Below are 23,105 nucleotides of genomic sequence, written 5' to 3'. Positions count from 1 at the left end.
CTTCTAATCATAAACTTGTTGTGGGCAGGGAATGTGTCTGTTTATTGTTATATTGCATACTCCCAAGAGCTCAGCTCAGCGTTCTGCACAGAGTAACTGCTCAATAAATACCATTCATTAACTGACTGACCGATTACTCTCCCAAGTACTTAGAACAACGGTCTACGTGCCCAAGAAGTGTCCAATGCATATCGTCGACCGATTGATTTGTTTACCCTTCAAAATTACTTCCCAGCACTCCGGCTGGGGCACTAAACAGCCTTACAATTTACCATTTCTCCTCTCGGCAGTATATGTAAGCTCACTGTGGGTGGGGAATGTTACTGTTTATGGTTGTGTTGTACTTTCCCAAGCATTTAGTACAGTGCTGTGTACACAGTAAGCGCTCGATAAATATGATTGAATGAATGAATGAATTTTACTGCCTGCCTCCCCCTCTAGACCGAAAGCTCCATGTAAGCAGGGATCATGCCGACCAACCCTATTGTATTGTACTCTCCTAAGCACTTAGCTCAGTGCTCTGCACACTGTAAGTGTTCAGGTGATTGATCAATCCAGGAGGCCTTTCTCTCCTCCAGGAGCGTGGCTCAGTGGAAAGAGCATGGGCTATGGAGTCAGAGGTTATGGGTTCGCATCCCGGCTCGACCACTTGGCAGCTGGGTGACTGTGGGCAAGTCCCTTCACTTCTCTGTGCCTCAGTGACCTCATCTATAAAATGGGGATTAAGACTGTGAGCCCCACGTGGGACAACCTGATTCCCCTGTGCCTACCCCAGCGCTTAGAACAGTGCTCTGCACATAGTAAGCGCTTAATAAATACCAACATTATTATTATTATTCCCTGACTAATTCCTCCCCCCCCCTTTCTCTTCTCCTAGTCCCTTCTGCGTCACCCTGACTTGCTCCCTCTGTTCACCCCCTCCCAGCACTCATGTACATATCTGTCATTTAGTTTTTCGCTTATTTATTTTTTATATTAATGTCCATCTCCCCTCCCCCATCTAGACTCTATGCTCGTTGGGAATGTGTCTGCTTATTGTTGTACTGTACTCGCTCAAGTGCTTCGTACAGTGCTCCGCACAGTAAGCTCTCAATAAATACACCTGAATGAATGATGGATGAAGTATCAATTTCTCTAAGCAGCCGGCAGAACCCTATCGGTACCTGGTAATGAAATGAAAAGGAAAAATCCCTCAATTCTTTGGAAAACTGATGGTCTGTAACTCTCCCTCCGGCGGCTCTCGGGTTTCCGGCGGTGCTTGCTCCACCGCTTTGGCGACGTCCGTGTCCTGAGAACACGGGGTGCCCAGTAGCTCCCCGCTAAGGCGGCAGTTCAGAGGGGAGGCAATTTCGCCCCGTTGGTCCGAAGATTTCCCCGAGGCAGACGACAGGGACGTTGGGAGAGGGAGGCTTGCCATGTACAGCGCCTGGCCCAGGCGTCGAGATACCTTTGAAGACAAAAAACCATTGCGGTAATTAACTCTCCACCCAGTTTCAAGTGCCCCGAAGGCTCCGTTTAACCTTGAGTTTGGGTCCTGAGTCGGATGAGAGAAGCAGCACGGCGTGGTGGATTGAGCGCGGGCCTGGGAGTCAGAAGGTCATGAGTTCTAAACCCGGTGGGTCTGCTGTGTGACCTTGGGTGAGTCACTTTACTTCTTGAGCCTCAGTTACCCCATCTGTAAAACGGGGATTGAGAATGCGAGCCCCATGTGGGACAGGGACTGTGTCCAACCCGATTTGCTAGTATCTATTCCAGTGCTTACTATAGTGCTTTGCACATAATAAGTGCTTAACAAATACCATTATTATTATTATTATTATTATGAGAGAAACAGCATGGCCTAGTGGATAGAATGCATGGCTGGAAGCCAACAGGATCTGAGTTCTAATCCCAGCTCCTCCACTTATTTGCTGGGTGACCTTGGGTGGGCAACTCACTTTACTTCTTTGGGCCTCAGTTACCTCAACTGGAAAATGGGGATTAAGACTGCGAAGCCCCATTTGGAACATGGACTGTGTTCAACCAGATGAGCTTTTTTCTAACCCTGCCCTTAATACAGTGCCTGGCACAGAGTAAGGGTTGAACAAAGATGAAAAAATCACAATAAAAATGAAAAAAATCACTCCCAGGGCTGGAAGGGTCAAAGTCCGTTTCAGGGGTTTGGGGACAATCAATGTTCTCTTTTCTCTCATCCTAAAATTTCTTATGGTTTGTGGATGTCCTGATAGAGAGCTGAAACTTGGCATTACAATCATATTACTTCTAGGATTAATATCAATGGTACTGATAGTAACAGTATTTGCTAAACGTTTACTATGTGTTAATCAGGTTGGACACTGTCCCTGTCCCACATGGGGCTCTCAGTATAAGTACGAGGAAGAACAGGTTTTCAGTCTCTATTTTACAGTTGAGGAAACTGAGGCACAGGGAAATTAAGTGACTTGCCCAAGGTCACATAGCAAGTGGTGGACCTGGGATTATATTTCCTGCAGTGTGCCAATCAATCAATCAATCAATCGGTGGTGCAGAGCGCTGTACTAAGCATTTGGGAGAGTACAGTACAACAGAACTTGCATAAACATTCCCTGCCCATAATGAGCTTATAGTCTAGAGGGGGAAACAAGCATTAACACGCATAAATTTGAAACTTAAATAATTTAAAGAAATGTCCGTAAGTTCTGCGGGGATGGAGGTGGGGTGAATATCAAATGTCTGAAGGTCACAGATCCAAGTGGATTGATGATGCAGAAGGGAGAAGAAGCCAGGGAAAAGAGGGCTTAATCAGGGAAGGCCTCTTGGAGGAGATGTGACCTCAAATGTGCTCCCGCCGCAATTCTGCTGAACTTCAGCCGCCTAGGATTCTCACTTTGCACCACAGTTAAGGTCTGTATTCAGATTCAGCACTTAGAATGGCGCCTGGGAAATACCTTAAAAAAGACACTTGCTTTCTCCCCCGTTTAGACTGTGAGCCCATCACTGGGCAGGGATTGCCTCTATCTGTTGCCGAATTGTACATTCCAAGTGCTTGGTACAGTGCTCCGCACATAGTAAGCGCTCAATAAATACTATTGAATGAATGAATCCCTTGGGAAACTATATCAGTAATACTAGTAATGATGATGATAATAGCGTTAAGGTCTTACTATGTGCCAAGTACTGTACTAAATGTCTGGTAGATCCAGTAGACGCAGATTGGATGGTGTAGTGGATAGGGCACAGGCCTGGGAGTCAGAAGGTCGTGGGTTCTAATTCTGGTTCCACCACCTGTCTACGGTGTGACCTTAGGTAAATCACTTCACTTCTCTGTGCCTCAGCTACCTAATCTGTAAAATGGGGATTGAGATTGTGAGCCTCACTTGGGCCAGGGACTGTGTCCAACTCAATTTGCTTGTATCCACCCTAGGACTTAGTACAGTGTGTGGCAGATAGTCACATCTTTATCATGAGATTCAGGCCCTACCCAACCTGGGGTTCACAGTCTAAGCAGGGATTGAATCCCCATTTTACATTCATTCATTCATTCATTCATTCATTCATTCATTCATTCATTCATTCATCCGTATTTATTGAGTGCTTACTGTGTGCTGAGCACTGTTCTAAGTGCTTGGAAAGTACAATACAGCAATAAAGAGAGACAATCCCCGCCCACAGCGAGCTCACAGTCTAAAGGTGGGGGAGACAGACATCAATACAAGTCAAGAGGCATCAATTTAAATAAATAAAATGACAAATATATACATTAGTGATGTGGGGCTGGGAGGGGGGAAAGAGCAAAGGAAGCAAGTCAGGGTGACAAAGAAGGGAGGGGGAGATGAGGAAAAGTGGGTTTAGTCCGGGATGGCCTCCTGAAGGAGGTTAGTAGGGTTTTGAAGGGGGGAACTGTGATTGTTTGGTGGATGTGAGGCAGGAGGGCATTCCAGGTCAGAGGTAGGACTTGGGCCAGGGGTCGACGGCGGGACAGGCGAGAACGAGACCCAGTGAGGAGGTGAGCGGTGGCAGAGGAGCGGAGTGTGCGGGCTGGGCTGGAGAAGGAGAGAAGGGAGGTGAGGTAGGAGGAGGCCAGGTGATGGAGAGTTTTAAAGACAATGGTGAGGAGGTTTTGTTTGTTACCGACGTGGATGGGCAACTCCTGGAGATTTACAGATGAGGAAACTGAGCTAGAGAGAGGCCAAGCTGCTTCTCAAAAGCAAAATCCCTTCCACAAATGCAAAAGCACAGAAAAGGGACAGGACAGTAGGCACACGGCAGGGAAACAGCAGCTTATCTAGTGTCGTTTGAGGAGAGATCAAACAGCCCAAGAAACTGATGGACAAAGAGCAGGAATGCAGTGTGGCGGAGTGAGCCCGGGCCTGGGAGGTAGAAGGCCATGGGTTCTAATCCCAGCTCTGCCACTTGTCTGCTGTGTGACCTTGCGCAAGTCACTTTACTTCTCCGTGCCTCGGTTACTTCATTTGTAAAACGGGCATTGAGGCTTTGAGGCCCCACATGGGCCAGGGACCGTGTCCGACCCGATTTGCTTCTATCTACCTCAGCACTTGGTACGGTGCCAGGCATATAGTAAGCGCTTAACAAATAGCATAACAATAATTCATTCATCCAATCGTATTTATTGAGCACTTACTGTGTGCGGAGCACTATATTAAGCACTTGGAAAGTACAATTCAGCAACAGGTAGATACAATCCCCACCGACAATGGGCTCACAGTTTAGAAGTAATCACTAAAGTATACTCGAGGCCCGGAGAAAACTTAAAAGCAAAGGAAAAGCGCACTAACGTCGGGAAAGCAACATTCCAACAGCAAGGCCTTATCAGGAGAAGTAATTTGGGAACCAGACTTCCATCATTTGTTTCATTTTAAACTATTAGACAGTAATGGGTTAGAGCGCTTGGTGCCTGGTATAAGGATGACCCGATTTCACCTCCCTTCCTCTCCCCACCTTCCCGGTCTTGCAGTCTTCCCGCCGCGGTGCCTGTGGTCTCTTGGCAGGGTGGGAGATATGGATGGGACCGGGGCCCAGCCCAGATCAGGTTTTCAAACCATCCTTGACTCAGTGCCATTGGAAGTGAGAAAATTGAGGCGAGAGGGTGGCCAACTCCTCCCCTGCCTTCCCTCTGAGATCAAGGATAAGCAGAAAATTGTCTGCTCCCCCAAAAGCCTTTTTGGGAATTGAGGCAAGAGCAGAAATCAAAAATCCCAACTCGTCTAAGAAAATAAAGAAGAAAAATAAGGTAGAATACAATATATACTACTTTAGATCATAAAAATATACAACAAACAATAAAATGAAAGAACAGACAGTTACTCTCCCTGCTTCAAAGCCTTATTAATGATAATAATAATGTTGGTATTTGTTAAGCGCTTACTATGTGCAGAGCACAGTTCTAAGCGCTGGGGTAGATACAGGGTAGGCGCATCTTCTCCAAGAGGCCTTCCCTGACTAAACCCTCCTTTCCCCTTCTCCTTTCTGTGTCACCCTGACTTACTCCCTTTAATAATAATAATGATAGCATTTGTTAAGCACTTACTATGTGCCAAGCACTTTTCTAAGACCTGGGATAGGTTCAAGGTTATCAGCTTGTGCCACGTGGGGCTCACAGTTTTAATCCCCATTTTACAGACGAGCTAACTGAGGCACAGAGAAGTTATGTGACTTGCTCAAAGCCACACAACTGATGAGTGGCGGAGCCGGGATTGGAAGCCATGGCCTATGATTCCCAAGATCGTGCTCTTTCTATTAAGCCATGCTGCTTCTCATGTATAGAATACAATATATACTATTTTATATCATAAAAATAGAAAACAAACAAAATGAAAGAACAGACAATTGCTCTCCCCTCTTCAAAGCCTTATTGAAGGCATATCTACTCCAAGAGGCCTTCCCTGACTAAACCCTCCTTTCCCCTTCTCCTACTCCTTTCTGCATCACCCTGATTTACTCCCTCTATTCACAGCACTGAGGTACATATCTGTAATTTATTTATTTATATTTATTTATATTAATGTCTTCCCCCCTCCCCCAGACTGTAAACTCACTGTGGGCAGGGAATGTGTCTGTTTATTGTTGTATTGTACTCTACCAAGCGCTTAGTACAGTGTTCTGAACACAGTAAGATCTCAATAAAGATGATTGAATGAATGACTGAAGAATAAAACAAGTGGGAAAGTTAAGGGATGAAGGAGGGAGAGAAGAAAAGGGTCCTCACTAGAACTGAGGTATTTTCTAAGCATGTTATCTAATCCCTCCCTTAGAGAGGCCGGGATTGTCTCTATCTGTTGCCGAATTTTACTTTCCAAACGCACAGTACAGTGATCTACACACAGTAAGCGCTCAATAAATACGCTTGAAGGAATGAACGGATAAGCCACTTCCTCTTATCTCTCTGGTCCATTACTTCTCTGCCATCCGATAATTTGCATGGGCCCTCCTTTCATTCATTCAATCATATTTATTGAGTGCTTACTATGTGCAGAGCACTGTACTAAGTGCTTGGAATGTACAATTCGGCAACAGATAGAGACCATCCGTGCGCACAGCTGGCTCACAGTCCAAACGGGAGAGACAGACAACAGACCGAAGCAAAACAAGTAGTCTGGTGCCAGTATCATCAAGATAAATAGAATCATAGATACATACACATCATTAACAAAATAAATAGAGTAACAAATAATATATACAAATATGCACATGGCTGTGGGGAGGGAAAGAGGGAAGAGCAGAGGGAGGGAATAGGGGGAATGGGAAGGGGAAGAGGGGCAGAGGGAAAGGGAGGGCTTAGTCTGGGAAGGCCTCCCGAACGCTCCTCCTCTCTAGACAACTGTGAGCCCGTTGTTGGGTAGGGATTGACTCTATCTGTGGCCGAATTGTACTTTCCAAGCGCTTAGTACAGTGCTCTGCACACAGTAAGTGCTCAATAAATACAAATGAATGAAAGAATGAATGACTGTGTTCACTTGTATCCATCCCGGACCTTAGTATAGTGCCTGGCATATAGAAAGCGCTTAACAAATACCATATAAAAAAAAATCAAAGGACTTAGCAATTAACAAACGCCACAACAATTTAGCTGGGTTAAATGACCGTACCTGTGATCGAATTTTTAGTGCCGGTCCCAGTTTTAATCCCATAGTGTCCAGAAGATGCTCCTCCGAGAGTAATGGCAAAGTTTCCCCATCGATCGCATGCTCTTTGAATACCTAATTAAAAATCAAAACGTGTTAACTGTGTTAAAACAGTCCTTTCATTCCCAGAGATTAATTACTTTAGAAAGAGTGAATCCTATTTCTCCCTTTTGGTGGAAGATCTGGGGAAGAATCACTCTACCTAGACATGGGCAGACGGTAGCACGCCGTACGCCCAAGCAGCTGGATTTTCACTCATTCATAATTATTGAGCATTTACCGTGTGCAGAGCACTGTAGTAAGCGCTAGGGAGAGTACAGTTCAACAATAAACAGACACATTCCCTACCCACAACGAGTCTACAGTGTCATCTCCTCCAGGGAGCAGGGGAGAAACGTGCACGCCATTGGGAAAGACGCAGATCTTTTAGTACAGTGCTCTGCACCTTCTGCTGGGGGAGACAGATGGTAAAATCAGTGACAGGGAAGATGGGACCATCTTCCATGACCCAGCTGAGCTTCCATTTATTTCTATCCATGTCCGCCTCCCTCTCTGTAATAATAATAATAATAATAATGTTGGTATTTGTTAAGCACTTACTATGTGCAGAGCACTGTTCTAAGCGCTGGGGTAGATACAAGGGGATCAGGTTGTCCCACATGGGGCTCACAGTCTTAATCCCCCTTGTACAGATGAGGTAACTGAGGCACAGAGAAGTGAAGTGACTTGCCCACGGTCACCCAGCTGACGAGTGGCAGAGCTGCGATTCGAACCCATGACCTCTGACTCCAAAGCCCGTGCTCTTTCCACTGAGACCGTAAGCTCACTGTGGGCAGGGAATGTGTCTACCGAGTATGATGGATTACCTTCTAAACTCGCTGCGGGCGGGGAACGTGACTGTTTATTGTTCTATTGTACTCTCCCAAGAGTTTTGTACAGTGCTCTGCACACGGTGAGTGCTCAGTAAAAACCATTGAATGAATGAAGTGCTCAATAAATAAAAAGCCTTCCCTGACTAAACCCTCCTCTCCTCTTCTCCCACTCCCTTCTGAGCCGCTCTTACCTGCTCCTTCTTTCATCCTCCCTCCCATCCCCACAGCGCATATGGATAGATCTGTAATTTATTTATTCATTTATATATCTATTTATATTAATGTCTGTCTCCCCCTCTAGACTGTGAGCTCGTTGTGGGCAGGAATCTATTGTTGTTATATTGTACTCTCCCAAGCGCTTAATAACAATAATAATAATGATGATGATGATGATGATGGTAGAGAAGCAGCGTGGCTCAGTGGAAAGAGTCCGGGCTTGGGAGTCAGAGGTCATGGGTTCGAATCCCAGCTCTGCCACTTGTCAGCTGTGTGACTGTGGGTAAGTCACTTCACTCCTCTGTGCCTCAGTTACCTCAACAGTAAAATGGGGATTAACTGTGAGCCCCACGGGGGACAACCTGATTACCCTGTATACACCCCAGGGCTTAGAACAGTGCTCTGCACATAGTAAGCGCTTAACAAATACCAACATTATTATTATTATTAAGCACTTGAGAGAATACATTAGATAAGCATCATGGCTCAGAGGAAAGAGCCCAGGCTTGGGAGTCAGAGGTCATGGGTTTGAATCCCAGCTCCGCCACTTGTCAGTCGTGTGACTGTGGGCAAGTCACTTAACTTCTCTGTGCCTCAGTTCCCTCATCTGTAAAATGGGGATGAAGACTGGGAGCCTCATGTGGAACAACCTGATGAGCCTGTATCTACCCCAGCGCTTAGAACATGCTCTCTGCACATAGTAAGCACTTAAGTTCCAACATTATTATTATTATTATTATTATTAAGCACGTACTATGTGCGAAGCACTGTTCTAAGCTTAGAACAGTGTAGGGATTGTCTCTGTTGCTGAATTGTACTTTCCAAGGGCTTAGTACAGTGCTCTGCACACACTAAGTGCTCAATAAATACCACTGAATGAATGAAGGAATAAATACCATCGACTGATCCCTGCTGAGACTGTGAGCCCCCAGAAGGTGCTCAATAATAATAATAATGTTGGTATTTATTAAGCACTTACTATGTGCAGAGCACTGTTCTCAGCGCTGGGGTAGATACAGGGTAATCAGGTTGTCCCACATGGGCTCACAGTCTTCATCCCCATTTTACAGATGAGGTAACTGAGGCACAGAGCAGTCAAGTGACTTGCCCACGGTCACACAGCTGCCAAGTGGCAGAGCCGGGATTCGAGTCCATGACCTCTGACTCCCAAGCCCACGCTCTCTCCACTGAGCTACGCTGCTTCCCCAGTAAATACCACTGATGATTTTAGAAAATGGGGCTCGAGACCACGAGCCCCATGTGGGACAGGGACGGTTCCCGACCTGATTAGCTTGTACCTACCCCATTGCTTAGAACGGTGTTTGACGTGTAGTGAGCGCTTAACAGACACCACGGTAATATTAGTATTATCCCTGTCTGCTATGGCATGACCAGGTAGGGTGAGGGGATCAGAATAATTTGCCACTGTCACTCCCCAAGCCTAAACTCGGTTTAAGGGCTCTGTTCCTACGACTTCTGTCTCGTACTCCCTTGAGCGCTTAGTATAGTGCTCTGCACGTAGTAAGTGCTCAGTAAATGCCATTGACTGATTGGCTCATTGACTGAGTCGCTTCGAAAGGGACAGAGTAGTGGAGGAGTGGGAGTGAAAGATTGGTGGGAAGGACATATTCCACAACTGTTTCTCAGCTTTCTGTGCTTTTGGGGTGCAAGGAAATACAGGGAAAATGAAATCCATAGATAATTCCCAAACCTCATTTTAATTTAAATGGGCTTTAGGGGGTCAGCTATGCCCAGAGGAAAGAACCCTGGCCTGGGAGTCAGAGGACCTGTATTCTAATTCCACTGGCCACTTGTCTGCTGTGTGACCTTGATCAAGTCACTTAACTTATCTGTATCTCAGCTACCTCTTCTGTAAAATGGGATCAAATCCTCTTCCCTCCAATTTAGAATCGGAGCCCATACAGGACAGGGACTGTGTCTAGCCTGATTAGCTTGTATCTACCCCAGAGATTAGTGCAGTGCTTGGCACAGAGTAAACACATTCATTCAGTCGTATTTATTGAGCACTTATTATGTGCAGAGCACTGTACGAAACACATAACTACCATAAAAAGAGCACTTTCTAAGAATTGCCAAGAACATAAGGCTCCTCTCCCAATAATATTTAGGGTAACTAGAAGTGAAGTGACTTGCCCAAGGTCGCACAGCAGACGAGTGGCCGAGCTGGGATTAGAACCCATGACCTTCTGACTCCCAGGCCCAGTCTCTATCCACTGCTCCATTCTGCTTCTCAGCAGCTCCTTCATTTTAAAGATTTTCTTATGACAGGGCTGACTCGTCAAAAGACTGAAGTCAATCAATCAATCAATGGTATTTATTGAGCACTTACTGGGTGCAGAGCACTGTACTAAGCACTTGGGAGAGTACAGTATAACAGTTGGTAGATAGCCACAACGAGCTTACGGTTTAGAGGAAGTCACCTCCTGTACAGGTGCACCACAGCCCTGACCGAGCCGAAACATGGTTCCATTATATAACCGTGGTATTTAAGCGCTTACTATGTGCCAGGCACTGTACTAAGTGCTGGGGTGGATACAAGCAAATTGGTTTGGACACAGTTCCTGTCCCACAAGGGGGCTCACAATCTTAGTCCCCTTTTTCCAGATGAGTTAACCGAGGCCCAGAGAAGCAAATGACTTGCCCAAGGTCACACAGCAGACAAGTGGCAAAGAAAGGATTGTAAGCCCATCAATGGGCAGGGATTGTCTCTATCTGTTGCCGAATTGTCCATTCCAAGCACTTAGTACAGTGCTCTGCACATAGTAAGAGCTCAATAAATACTATTGAATGAATGAATGAATGAAAAGGATTAGAACCCAGGGCCTTCTGACTCCTAGGCTTGAACTCTATCCACTAATAATAATAATAATTGTGGTATTTGTTAAGCGCTTACTTTGTGCTAGGCACTGTACTAAGCGCTGGGGTGGATACAAGCAAATCGGGTTGGACCCAGTCCCCGTCCCACATGGGGCTCACAGTCTTAATCCCCATTTTCCCGACGAGGGAACCGAGGCACAGAGAAGTGAAGCGACTTGCCCAGGGTCACAAAGCAGACAAGCGGTGGAGTCGGAATTAGAACCCATGACCTTCTGGCTCCCTGTGCTCTATCCACTTCGCCATCCTGCTTCTCTAAGCGGTGAGCCACGCTACTTCCCATCTGGGCTATGACAGAAATGGTGGCGCCTAGGGGGTTCTTAGCTCTCAGAGGTGAGAGCAGAGAACGTGGAAATATGCGCTCAACCCCATTGCTGCCTCCCTCACCTTGTCCAGACAACAAATTGGCTGGACAACAAGTCTGACTCGATGGCACAGACTGGCACAGAGGCCCCCAGGGCAGGCGGGCCCTGAAAATCCACTGGGGCCGATGCCCGTGGACAGTGGAAGAAGGGCAAGTTAAGCACTTACTATGTTCCAAGCCATACGGAAGGCCCATCTCCTCCAGGAGGCCTTCCCTGACTAAGCCCCCCCTTTCCTCTTCTCCCTTCTGCGTCACCCTGACTTGCTCCCTTTTTTCCTCCGCCCTCCCAGCCCCACAGCACTAATGGACAAAACTCTAATTTATTTATATTAATAATAACAATGTTGGTATTTGTTAAGCGCTTACTATGTGCAGAGCACTGTTCTAAGCGCTCGGGTAGATACAGGGCAATCAGGTTGTCCCACGTGAGGCTCACGGTCTTAATCCCCATTTTACAGATGAGGGAACTGAGGCCCAGAGAAGTGAAGTGACTTGCCCACAGTCACCCAGCTGACACGTGGCAGAGTCGGGATTCGAACCCATGACCTCTGACTCCCAAGCCCGGGGTCTTTCCACTGAGCCACGCTGCTTCTCTGTGTGTGTTTCTAATCAGGTTGGACACGGCCCATATCCCACAAGGCGCTCCCAGTCGTAACCCCCATTTTACAGACGAGGTCACTAAAGCACTGAGAAGTGAAGTGACTCATCCAAGGTCACACAGCAGACAATTGGCGGAGCGGACCCTAGAACCCGGGTCCTTCTGACACAGAGGCCCGTGCTCTACCCACTAGGCCACGCTGCTTCTCGTGAATGAATGACTGAGGGAGGAGGAAGAGTAAAGAAGGCCCGGGGTCATTCATTCATTCATTTATTCATTCACCCATTCGTTCATTCATTCATTCATTCATTCAATCGAATTTATTGAGCATTTCCTTTGTGCAGAGCACTGTACTAAGTGCTTGGAGAGTACAATTTGGCAACAGATGCAGACAATCCCTGCCCAACAACGGACTCACAGTCTAGAAGGGGGGAGACAGACATAAAACAAAGCAAGTAGATAGATACCAATAGCATCGAAATAAGGAGAATTATAGATACATATACATCATTAATAAAATAAATAGAATAATAAATATGTACAATTATACACAAGTGCTGAGGGGCGGGGGGAGGGGTAGAGCAGAGGGAGGGAGTCGGGGCGATGGGGAGGGGAGGTGGGGCAGAGGGAAAGGGAGGGCTCAGTGTGGGAAGGCCTCTTGGAGGAGGTGAGCTCTCAGGAGGGCTTTGAAGGGGGGAAGAGAGTTAGTTTGGCGGAGGTGAGGAGGGAGGGCGTTCCGGGCCAGAGGTAGGACGTGGGCCAGGGGTTGATGCCGGACAGGCGAGTACTAGGCGCGGTGAGGAGGTGAGCGGAGGCAGAGGAACGGAGTGTGCGGGCTGGGCTGCAGGAGGAGAGAAGGGAGGTGAGGTAGGAGGGGGCAAGGTGGGTCTTTCGCAAACAGTCTCTGAATATTCAGAAGTCAAATGGATTCCAGAATTTGAAAAATAAGAAGGGGGTATGTCAACTCCTCCCTTAAATTTTAGCCCAGATCTCCTCCCTGGTTTCCTTTGTGAATTAGTAAAGGACTATCCCCCTTCCCCACCTCCCAACCCTGCACACAACACACACTCTCTCTTTCCCACAGAAGCAGCACGGCCTAGTGTAGAGAGCCCGGGCCTGGGAGTCAGAAGGTCATGGTTCTCATCCCGGCTCTGCCACTTGTCTGCTGGGTGACCTGAGGCGAGTCACTTCACTTTTCTGCGCCTCAGTTACCTCATCTGTAAAATGGGGATTAAGTCGGTGAGCACCACGTGGGACCGGGACTGTGTCCAACCCGATTTGCCTGTATCCACCCTAGCGCTTAGTACAGTAGAAGCAGTGTGGCTTAGTGGAAAGAGCCTGGGCTTGGGAATCAGAGGTCATGTGTTCTAATCACAGCCCCGCCATTTGTCAGCTGTGTGACTTTGGGCAAGTCATTTAACTTCTCTGTGCCTCAGTGACCTCATCTGTAAAATGGGGATTAAGACCGTGAGCCCCATGTGGGACACCTGATTACCTTGTATCTCCCCCAGCGCTTAGAACAGTGCCCTGCACACAGTAGCGCTTAACAAATACCAACATTATTATTATTATTATTACAGTGCCTACCACATAGTAAGTGCTCAACAAATACGATTATCATTATTATTACACACATACACACAACAAATCGGATGATTATAATTATGTCTCCCACGTTCACATATATTATGTACCTACTAAATGATCAATCAGATTTGCTTCTTTCCTACTCATTTAAAATGACATCCATCAAGAAAATGATTTATTAAATGCCTTAGTTTTAAAATGGTAGTTAAGACTGCTTAAAAAAAAACAAAAACAAAATAATTCACCTGGGCATAATCTGAACAACCTGGAAGGTGAGCAACGAAGTTGTAAACGTCCTCCACACCCCATTTCCGAATATCTTCAACAGAAGAAAGGTCTTCCCCATTTAAAAATAGACCGGGTGTTCCTTTAAAGAGGAAATGAAATTCTTTGCTTGTGTAAATTCTCAGTTTCATACACACTGCTACGTAACCTACTTTAACGAATAACTACCTTGTGATCTCTACACAGTCTTATACAGTGAACTAAATAAGGATTGCTTGATTCTGAAGAGCTCTTGCTAATTCTTCTTGGCCTGTTCGTTGTATATGTTTACTCATACTGAAGTGATTTTTCTGTAGGATTTCAATATCTGCCGGCTTCTTTAAACTTTACCGGTATTTTAATGTGACTGACTAATCAAGAGATTAAAAAGTAAGCCAATTAAAGCACTAAATCACCTTGCCCTCCTACTCTCCTACTACATCCCAGCCCGTACACCTGGCTCCTCTAAGGCCAAACTTCTAGCTGTACCTCAGTCTCATCCATCTCACCGCCAACCTCTCACCCACATCTTGCCTCTGGCCTGGAACACCCTCCCTCCTCATATCCAACAGACACTTACTCTCTCTGCTTCAAAGCCTTATTAAAGGCACACCTCCTCCAAGAGGCCTTCCCTGACTAAGCCCCCCTTTCCTCTTCTCCCACTCCCTTCTGCATCTCGCTGACTTACTCCCTTTATTCATCCACCGCCCCCCAAAACTCCACAACACTTACATACATAACCACAATTGATTTATTTTTATTAATGTCTGTCTCGCCCTCTAGACCGCAAGCACGTTGTGGGCAGGGAATGCGTCTGGTTATTATTAAATAATACTCTCCCAAGCGCATAGTACAGTGATCGGCACACAGTAGGAGCTCAGTAAATATGATTAAATGAATGAGCAATTAGAAAGCACTGGGCCACCTTCATCTGTAGCATAACTCTGATAAAATGTGAGTTGTTTTATGTTTTTTAGATTCCAATACTAAAATCAGCATCTTTTACGATGTTTTTAGAGAAGGCTTTAGATGGTAGAACGGGGAGCGTGGCTCAGTGGAAAGAGCCCGGGCTTGGGAGTCAGAGGTCATGGGTTCGAATCCTGGATCTTCCACTTGTCAGCTGTGTGACTGTTGGAAAGTCACTTCACTTCTTGGAGCCTCAGTTACCTCATCTGTAAAATGGAGATTAACTGTGAGGCTCACGTGGGACAACCTGATTACCCTGTATCTACCCCAGCGCTTAGAACAGTGGTCTGCTCATAGTAAGCGTTTAACAAATACCAACATTATTATCATGTTTTTTGCTTCTGTTTTATCCTCCCAAATGCTCAGTACAGTGTTCTGCACATGACCAACACTCAATAAACACCATGATTGATTGACTGATTGAAGTACTATACTAGGAACAGAATCTTTGAAATGACAAAACGACACTTAAATATCATTGCAAAAGTATTGCAATTCTATAAAAATTCTTTAAATTGTGGCCACTAGGAGAATTTCCTTTAAAAGACAAATGCCATCTGCAAATATTTAAATGAAGAAAAAATTGTTTGGGTATATTTTTGAAACACTTTATGAAATTCTTGGAAAAGGACAAAAGGAAAACACAATTGTTAAGTGAACTCACCACTACTCTTTTAGAACAGTTAGCAATAATAATAATTGTGGCATTTGTTAATAAAAATAATAATAATTTATAATTGTGGTATTCGTTAAGTGCTTACTATGTGCCAAGCACTATAATAGACTTACTATGTACCAGGCACTATACGAAGCACAGAGGTGGGTACAGGCAAATCGGCTTGGACACAGTCCACGTGGGGCTCACGGTCTCAATCCCCATTTTGCAGATGAAGTCAGTGAGGTCCAAAGAAGTGAAGTGACTTGTCCAAGCTCACACAGCAGACAAGTGACAGAGCTGGGATTAGAACCCATGACCTCCTGACTCCCAGGCCCGTGCTCTATCCTTGCTGCTTCTCTAAAATCCAAAGGCAGCTCAGACTGCTTCCAAATTAGGGACTCTCCTCTCCCAAGGGATTCCCTCCGTGTCTGGTACTGCAGTAAAGTTGGTTAGAGATCGGCTCGGCCTAGGAAGCCCCCACCCAATCCAGACTCTGCTGGCTCCAGTCTCTGCCCACTCCAAATCCAACCTCGCACCTGGGTTTTGATGGACTGGAAAGGGAATCTGGAGCTGGACCAGAAGTGGGCAGGGAGAGGAAGAGCTAAACTGGAAGCTCACTGTGGGCAGAGCACGTTTCCACCAATTCTATTATATTGTACTCTCCCAAGCACTTAGTACAGTGCTCTGCACACAGTAAGCTCTCAATAAGTACCACTGATTGATTGATTTTGAGAGTTAGGGATTCAAAAGCTCAGGGAATAACTCTACCCCAGGGCTTAGAACAGTACTTGGCACAGAATAAGCACTGTACAAGTACCATAATGATAATAATTATCATTAAATTATTATTAAAGTTAAGCAGGTAGAGAAGCAGCATGGCTCAGTGGAAAGAGTGCAGGCATGGGAGTCAGAGGCTATGGGTTCGAATCCCGGCTCTCCCACTTGTCAGCTGTGTGACTGTGGGCAAGTCACTTTACTTCTCTGTGCCTCAGTTACCTCATCTGTAAAATGGGGATTAAGACTGTGAGCCTCATGTGGAACAACCTGATTACCCTGTATCTCTCCCAGTGCTTAGAACAGTGCTCGGCACATAGTAAGCGCTTAACAAATACCAATGGTAAGAGAGGCAGCGTGGCTTAATGGAAAGAGCCCGGGCTTGGGAGGCAGAGGTCATGGCTTCTCATCCCGGCTCTGCCACTTGTCAGCTGTGTGACTGTGGGCGAGTCACTTCACCTCTCTGGGCCTCAGTTCCCTCAACTGTAAGATGGGGATGATGACTGTGAGCCTCACGTGGAACAACCTGATAACACTGTATCTACCCCAGCGCTTAGAACAGTGCTCCGCACATAGTAAGTGCTTAGCAAATACCAACATTATCATTATTATTATTATTAACCCTGTCCCATGTGGGGCTCACAGTCTGAATCCCCATTTTACAGATGAGGGAACTAAGGCACAGAGAAGCTAAGTGACTTGCCCAAGGTCACACAGCAGACAAGCGGCAGAGCCTGGATCAGAACTCAGGTCCTTCTATCTCTCAGGCCTGTGCTCTGTGGAGAACCAGGAAACGTTGTCTGAAAACTACGCATCTTTCCGGATAGGAAGTGATGTCGGAAGCAACGGTCGTGCATATATATGAGACATTGGTCAAGAGGCAGGAAGTATAAAGCAATTTTTGGGGGGTTAGCCAAGAGAGAAACTCAGGCATTAGAGTGGAACTGACTGACCTTAATTTTCCGTAAATAAAATTCTGTTTTGACAGGTGAGAACTATGCCCCAGCCACAGTACCAAAGATTTCGACTGTGGGCCACATTTGGGACAGGGTCTTTGACTGGGATAACTTGTATCTACCCCGGTGCTTAGATCCGTGCTTGACACATAGTAAGCGCTTAACCAATATACTTAGAACAGTGCTTGACACATATTAAGTGCTTAATAAATGCCATCATTATTATTATTATTATAATAGTAATAGCGATAATAGTAATAATGATAAGAATAAAAAGCTAGGAAGCAAAATAATTCCCACACAATGAGATGCCTAGTGGAAAGAGCACAGGCCTAGAAATCAGATTCTAACCCTGGCACTGCCACGAGTCTGCTGTGTGACCTCGGGCACGTCAGTTAACTTGTCTGTGCCTCAGTTCCCTCATCCGTAAAATGGGGATTAAGACTGTGAGCCCTATGTGATACAGGAACCGTGTCCAACACAGTTATCTTGTATCTACCCCAGTGTTTAGTATGTCACCTGGCACATAATAATAATAATGTTGGTATTTGTTAAGCGCTTACTGTGTGCAGAGCACTGTTCTAAGCGCTGGGGCAGATACAGGGTCATCAGGTTGTCCCACGTGAGGTTCACAGTTAACCCCCATTTTACAGATGAGGTCACTGAGGCACAGAAAAGTGAAGTGACCTGCCCACAGTCACACAGCTGACAAGTGGCAGAGCCGGGATTCACATAGTAAGCGCTTAACAAATACCGTGAAAAATCCTCCAACAATTTTAAGGGTAATCTCAGTTGCTGAGGTGATCTCTTTTGTATGATATCTGTTAAGCGCTAACTATGTGCCGGGAACTATACTAAGCGCCGGGGTAGATACAAGCTCATTAGGTTGGACACGGTCCCTTACAGATGAGTTACAGATGGTTACAGATGAGGGAACCGAGACACATGGACCCTAAATGGAGTTGAAAAATGGATTTTTTTTTAAAAGAGCACGAAAGAAGCATTGAAATTTAAGGAACCGACAAACCTGGAGGTAGTAACGAGGTGCCGGTGACCGGTAACCCATAAGGCAGACCGGGAAGCGGAACTGCAGAGTGATACACGTACTTGTCGTCGAAAATGGCGCAAGAATGATTGGAATCCTTCTCGTTCTCCCTGACGCAGCCGTTCGGTTCCCTCTGAGCTCCACAGGGCTTTCTACAGCTGGGCTCACAGTCTTTGCGGTCTCTGGAAGATGGAGTCACCGGCTCTCCTTGGCTCTTGCTCAGCTCGGGTTTGGAAAGCAGTTCGGCTTCAGGGTCTCTCTTACCGTCCTTCTCCTCCTCTGGAGTCGCAGGGGACTGGTCAAGAATCTTTTCTTCCCCTTGGCTCTTAGAGCCCCCGGGATGGCAGTCCGAGGCTTTGTGGCTTCCCGTCCTCCTCCCCGGCCGGCGAATCCGTTCCCTGGGCAAGCTCCCGGCAGCCGGGTACGGCCCGGAGGCCATTAGGATGGCGCTCCCGGGAAGGTCGTCTAGGGCGCCGCGGCGGACGAACAGGTCACTGGGGAGCTGTCCTTCGGGGAGCCTGGGCCTGCCTCGGAAGGGCTGGGCCGGGCCTGCCGGAAGGCCTGGGTAGATGAACGGAGACTCCAAAGCCACCAGTCCTTTGCGCTGAGCTTTCTCCATTTCCTTCTGTTGGAAGATGGTGTTCATTTCCATTTCCATCCTAAAGAGACATCGAGAACCCCCAACCCGACAGAGTCCCTCAGACGGGAGCCTTCGCTTTGACCGACAGAAATCTGAGCCGGTCCAGCCCACAGCATGAACAAACCACGGTTTCGGCCCACGACACGGACGTGTCATGCTTTCAGTCCACAGCGTGAACTTACCAGGGTTTCAGATCACAACCTGAACATTGCATGGTTTCAGCCCACAGTATGAACATACCATGGTTTTAGACCAAAACATGACCATATCATGGTTTCAGCCCAAAACATGAACATAACGTGGTTTCAGACCAAAACGTGAACATACGGTGTCAGATCAAAACATGAACATATCATGGTTTCAGCCCAAAACATGAACACATCATGGTTTCAGCCCACAGCATGAACATACCATCGTTTCAGACCAAACCATGAACATATCATGATTTCAGCCCACAGCAAGAACATACCATGGTTTTAGACCAAAACATGAACATATCTTGGTTTCAGCCCACGGTATGAACATACCATGGTTTTAGACCAAAACATGAACATATCATGGTTTCAGCCCAAAACATGAACATAGCATGATTTCAGACCAAAGCATGAACATACGGTGTCAGATCAAAACACGAACATATCATGGTTTCAGCCCACAGCATGAACATACCATGATTTCAGACCAAAACATGAGCATATCATGGTTTTAGACCAAAATAATGAACATATGGTTTCAGCCCAAAACATGAACATAGCATGGTTTCAGACCAAAACATGAACATATCATGGTTTCAGCCCACAGCATGAACATACCATGATTTCAGATCAAAACATGAACATATCATGGTTTTAGACTAAAACATGAGCATATCATGGTTTTAGACCAAAACATGAACATATGGTTTCAGACCACAACAAGACCACTTCATGGTTTCAGCCCACAGCATGAACATACCATGGTTTCAGACCAAAACGTAGACCTACGGTTTAAGACCAAAACACGAACATATCATGGTTTCAGCCCACAGCATGAACGCACCATAGTTTCAGCCCACAACATGAACATACCATGATTTCATCTACCTGGCAATATTCTGCTTCTGGAGCAACTCCTGCCTCCTAGCCACCGCTTCCACGGATTCCGGCTGTAGAAAGCCATAACCTTAAAAACACCAACCGCCGCAGAACAAAAACAAAATATGAGAAATGAGCAAATAGGAATACAAAAATGAAACATAACGCATCCCGCTTCTGAAAGAGGCCTGCCCAACTCTGAGGTCGGGTTGAAGGAAATCGGGTGAAGGATCTGCCTCTTTGGAGATGGGACAGACAGGAGGGAAAGCCTGTTGTTTCGTTTTTTTTCCTAAGGCTGGTTTCATCAGGAGAAAAAATTTCCCTTAACACTTCAAAAAGCAGAAGATGAAAGGGACTTAGGAATCTCCTGGCTTTGAAGCACAATTGGCCATTCTTGCCAGAAAGGATTTTTTTTCCTTGTGGTAATTGCCCTCCTGCTTCAGATATAGGTGCACACCTGGCTGTAGATAGAAGCAGATTTTAAATGAATAAATCAAAACACTTTCTCTTAAGAGCTACAGGTGTTATTTAGAAGTAAACTCAGAGGTAGAGGCTGGAGCGTCAAATAAATTTCAGGCAGCTCGCTGGAATGGGGAACAGGGCCTAGTGGATAGAGCACGGGCCCAGGAGTCAGAAAGACCTGGGTTCTAATCCCGATCTGCCACGTGTCTGTTGTATGACCTTGGGCAAGTCACTTAACTTCTCTGGGCCTCAGTATACCTCACCTGTAAAATGGGGATTAAGACTGTGAGCCCCACGTGCGACAACCTGATTACCTTGCATCTCCCCCAGCGCTTAGAACAGTGCTTAGCACATAATAAGCACTTAACAAATACCATCATTATTATTAGAAAGGCTTTGAAGGTGGGGAGAGCGATTGTCTGTTGGATATGAAGAAAGAGGGCGTTCCAGGCAAGAGGCATTCAATTCATTCAGTTGTAATTTTGCACGCTTACTGTGTGCAGAGTACTCTACTAAGTGGTTGGAGATTAGAATACAACAATAAATAGACACATTCCCTCCCCCAGTGAGTTTAATAATAATAATAATAATAATGTTGGCATTTGTTAAGCGCTTACTATGTGCAGAGCACTGTTCTAAACGCTGGGGGAGATACAGGGTAATCAGGTTGTCCCACGAGGGGCTCACAGTCTTAATCCCCATTTTTAAAGATGAGGTAACTGAGGCCCAGAGAAGTGAAGTGACTTGCCCACAGTCACACAGCTGACAAGTGGCAGAGCGGGAATTCGAACCCCTGACCTCCGACTCCCAAGCTCAGGCTCCTTCCCCTGAGCCACGTTTACAGTCTAGAGGCGGGGAGACAGACATCATTAGAAATAAACGAATGACAGATCCGTACATAAGTGCTGTGGGGCTGGGAGAGGGGAAGAACAGAGGGAGCAGGTCAGGGAGCAAAGTGAGCGAGAGGTCGGCGGTGAGCATAATAGATGTGCAAAGGGCACCATCTTGTTCGGAAAACTCCCGCTCCAATGCCACCCGTAGATGGTAGAACCCACATGACCCCTGAAAGTTGGCAGGGGTTTAGGGGTTCCCAGTGCCCTCACAGTGGCGAGGATCAGGCACCCCTAGGACTCTTCCTTCCATCCTCGGTTGGCAGGGGCAGAGTGAGGGCAGTGGAAGAGCGGCGGGTTTATCCGCTCCTTCCCTCCATGTTGTCCCGTGGGTCTCCTCCAGCACTGCCAACCTGGAAGTGAACTAGAAGCAGCAGAGCAGGAACTTGTATATATTTTTATTACCCTGTTTATTTTGTTAATGAGGTGTACATCCCCTTGATTCTATTTACTGCTATTGTTTTTGTCTGTCTCCCTTGATTATTCATTCATTCAATAGTATTTATTGAGCGCTTACTATGTGCAGAGCACTGTACTAAGCGCTTGGAATGGGCAAATCGGTAACAGAGACAATCCCTGTCCTTTGACGGGCTCACAGTCTAATCGGGAGAGACGGACAGACAAGAACAATAGCAATAAATAGGATCGAGGGGATGAACATCTCCTTAAAACAATAGCAAATAAATAGAATTAAGGTGATGTACATCTCATTAACAAAATAAATAGGGTAATGAAAATATATACAGTTGAGCGGACGAGTACGGGGCTGATTAGACTGAAGCCCGTCAATGGGCAGGGATTGTCTCTATCTGTTGCCGAATTGTACATTCCAAGCGCTTAGTACAGTGCTTGGCACGTAGTAAGCGCTCAATAAATACTACTGAATGAATGAATGAATGAATGAATGAACTTCAGAGACCATTGCCACTTCTCCAGCCATGGAGAAAGCATGAGCAGAGTACATATCTAAAGCATATACCCTGCGAGAAGCAGCGTGGCTCGGTGGAAAGAGCCCGGGCTTGGGAGTCAGAGGTTGTGGGTTCTAATCCCGCCTCCGCCCCGTCTGCTGTGTGCCCTTGCGCAAGCCACTTCACTTCTCTGGGCCTCAGTTCTCTCATCTGTAAAATGGGGATGAAGACTGGGAGCCCCACGTGGGACAACCTGATTACCTCGTATCTTTCCCGGTGCTTAGAACAGTGCTTGGCACATAGCAAGCGCTTAACAAATACCATCGTTACTATTACATCTCTAATTTGTTTATATTGATGTCTGTTCATTTGTATTGATGTCTCTCTCCACCCCCTAGCCTGTGAGTTCATTGTGGGCAGGGATTGTCACTCTTTATTGTTGTAGTGTACTTTCCCAAGCGCTTAGTAAGGTGCTCTGCATATGGTAAGTGCTTAAATAAATACAATAGAATGAGTGAATGAATAAATGAAGACCTGTAATTTATTTATTTCTAGTAATGTCTGTTTCCCCCTTTACACTGTAAGCTCATGTGGGCAGGGAATGTGCCTGTTTATTGTTATATCATACTCTTCCAAGCGCTTAGTACAGTGCTCTGCACACAGTAAGCACTCAATTAATATGAATGAATGAATTAAAAATTTAGGGGTTGCCTCAGGTGGCTGGTGGCAAGTCTCCCTAGAATGATTTTCCTGTACCTTCTAGGGAAATTACAAAATGGTTGCAGGAATCCAGCCCTTAACCCTTCCAAAGTAACA

General features: G+C 46.1%; 1 protein-coding gene across 1 annotated transcript in view; it reads right to left on the bottom strand.

Moving 5' to 3' along the window:
* Positions 1-1,091: 1,091 nt before the first annotated feature.
* The window catches only part of SAMD7 (sterile alpha motif domain containing 7), a 47,873-nt gene continuing 25,859 nt past the window's right edge, over positions 1,092-23,105 (bottom strand). The window contains exons 5-9 of the mRNA XM_039914383.1: positions 20,039-20,117; positions 18,299-18,975; positions 13,899-14,020; positions 7,086-7,196; positions 1,092-1,447 (exon numbers count right to left, since the gene is read on the bottom strand). Coding sequence (XP_039770317.1) covers positions 1,193-1,447; positions 7,086-7,196; positions 13,899-14,020; positions 18,299-18,975; positions 20,039-20,117 — 1,244 coding nt within the window. The 3' untranslated portion in view covers positions 1,092-1,192. The remainder of the gene's footprint in view (positions 1,448-7,085; positions 7,197-13,898; positions 14,021-18,298; positions 18,976-20,038; positions 20,118-23,105) is intronic.

This window comes from Ornithorhynchus anatinus, chromosome 1 (genome assembly GCF_004115215.2).
Source record: "Ornithorhynchus anatinus isolate Pmale09 chromosome 1, mOrnAna1.pri.v4, whole genome shotgun sequence".
In the NCBI taxonomy this organism is placed as follows: domain Eukaryota; kingdom Metazoa; phylum Chordata; class Mammalia; order Monotremata; family Ornithorhynchidae; genus Ornithorhynchus; species Ornithorhynchus anatinus.
The sequence above is the reverse complement of the archived record's forward strand: the minus strand, read 5'-3'. Positions and strand labels throughout refer to the sequence as shown.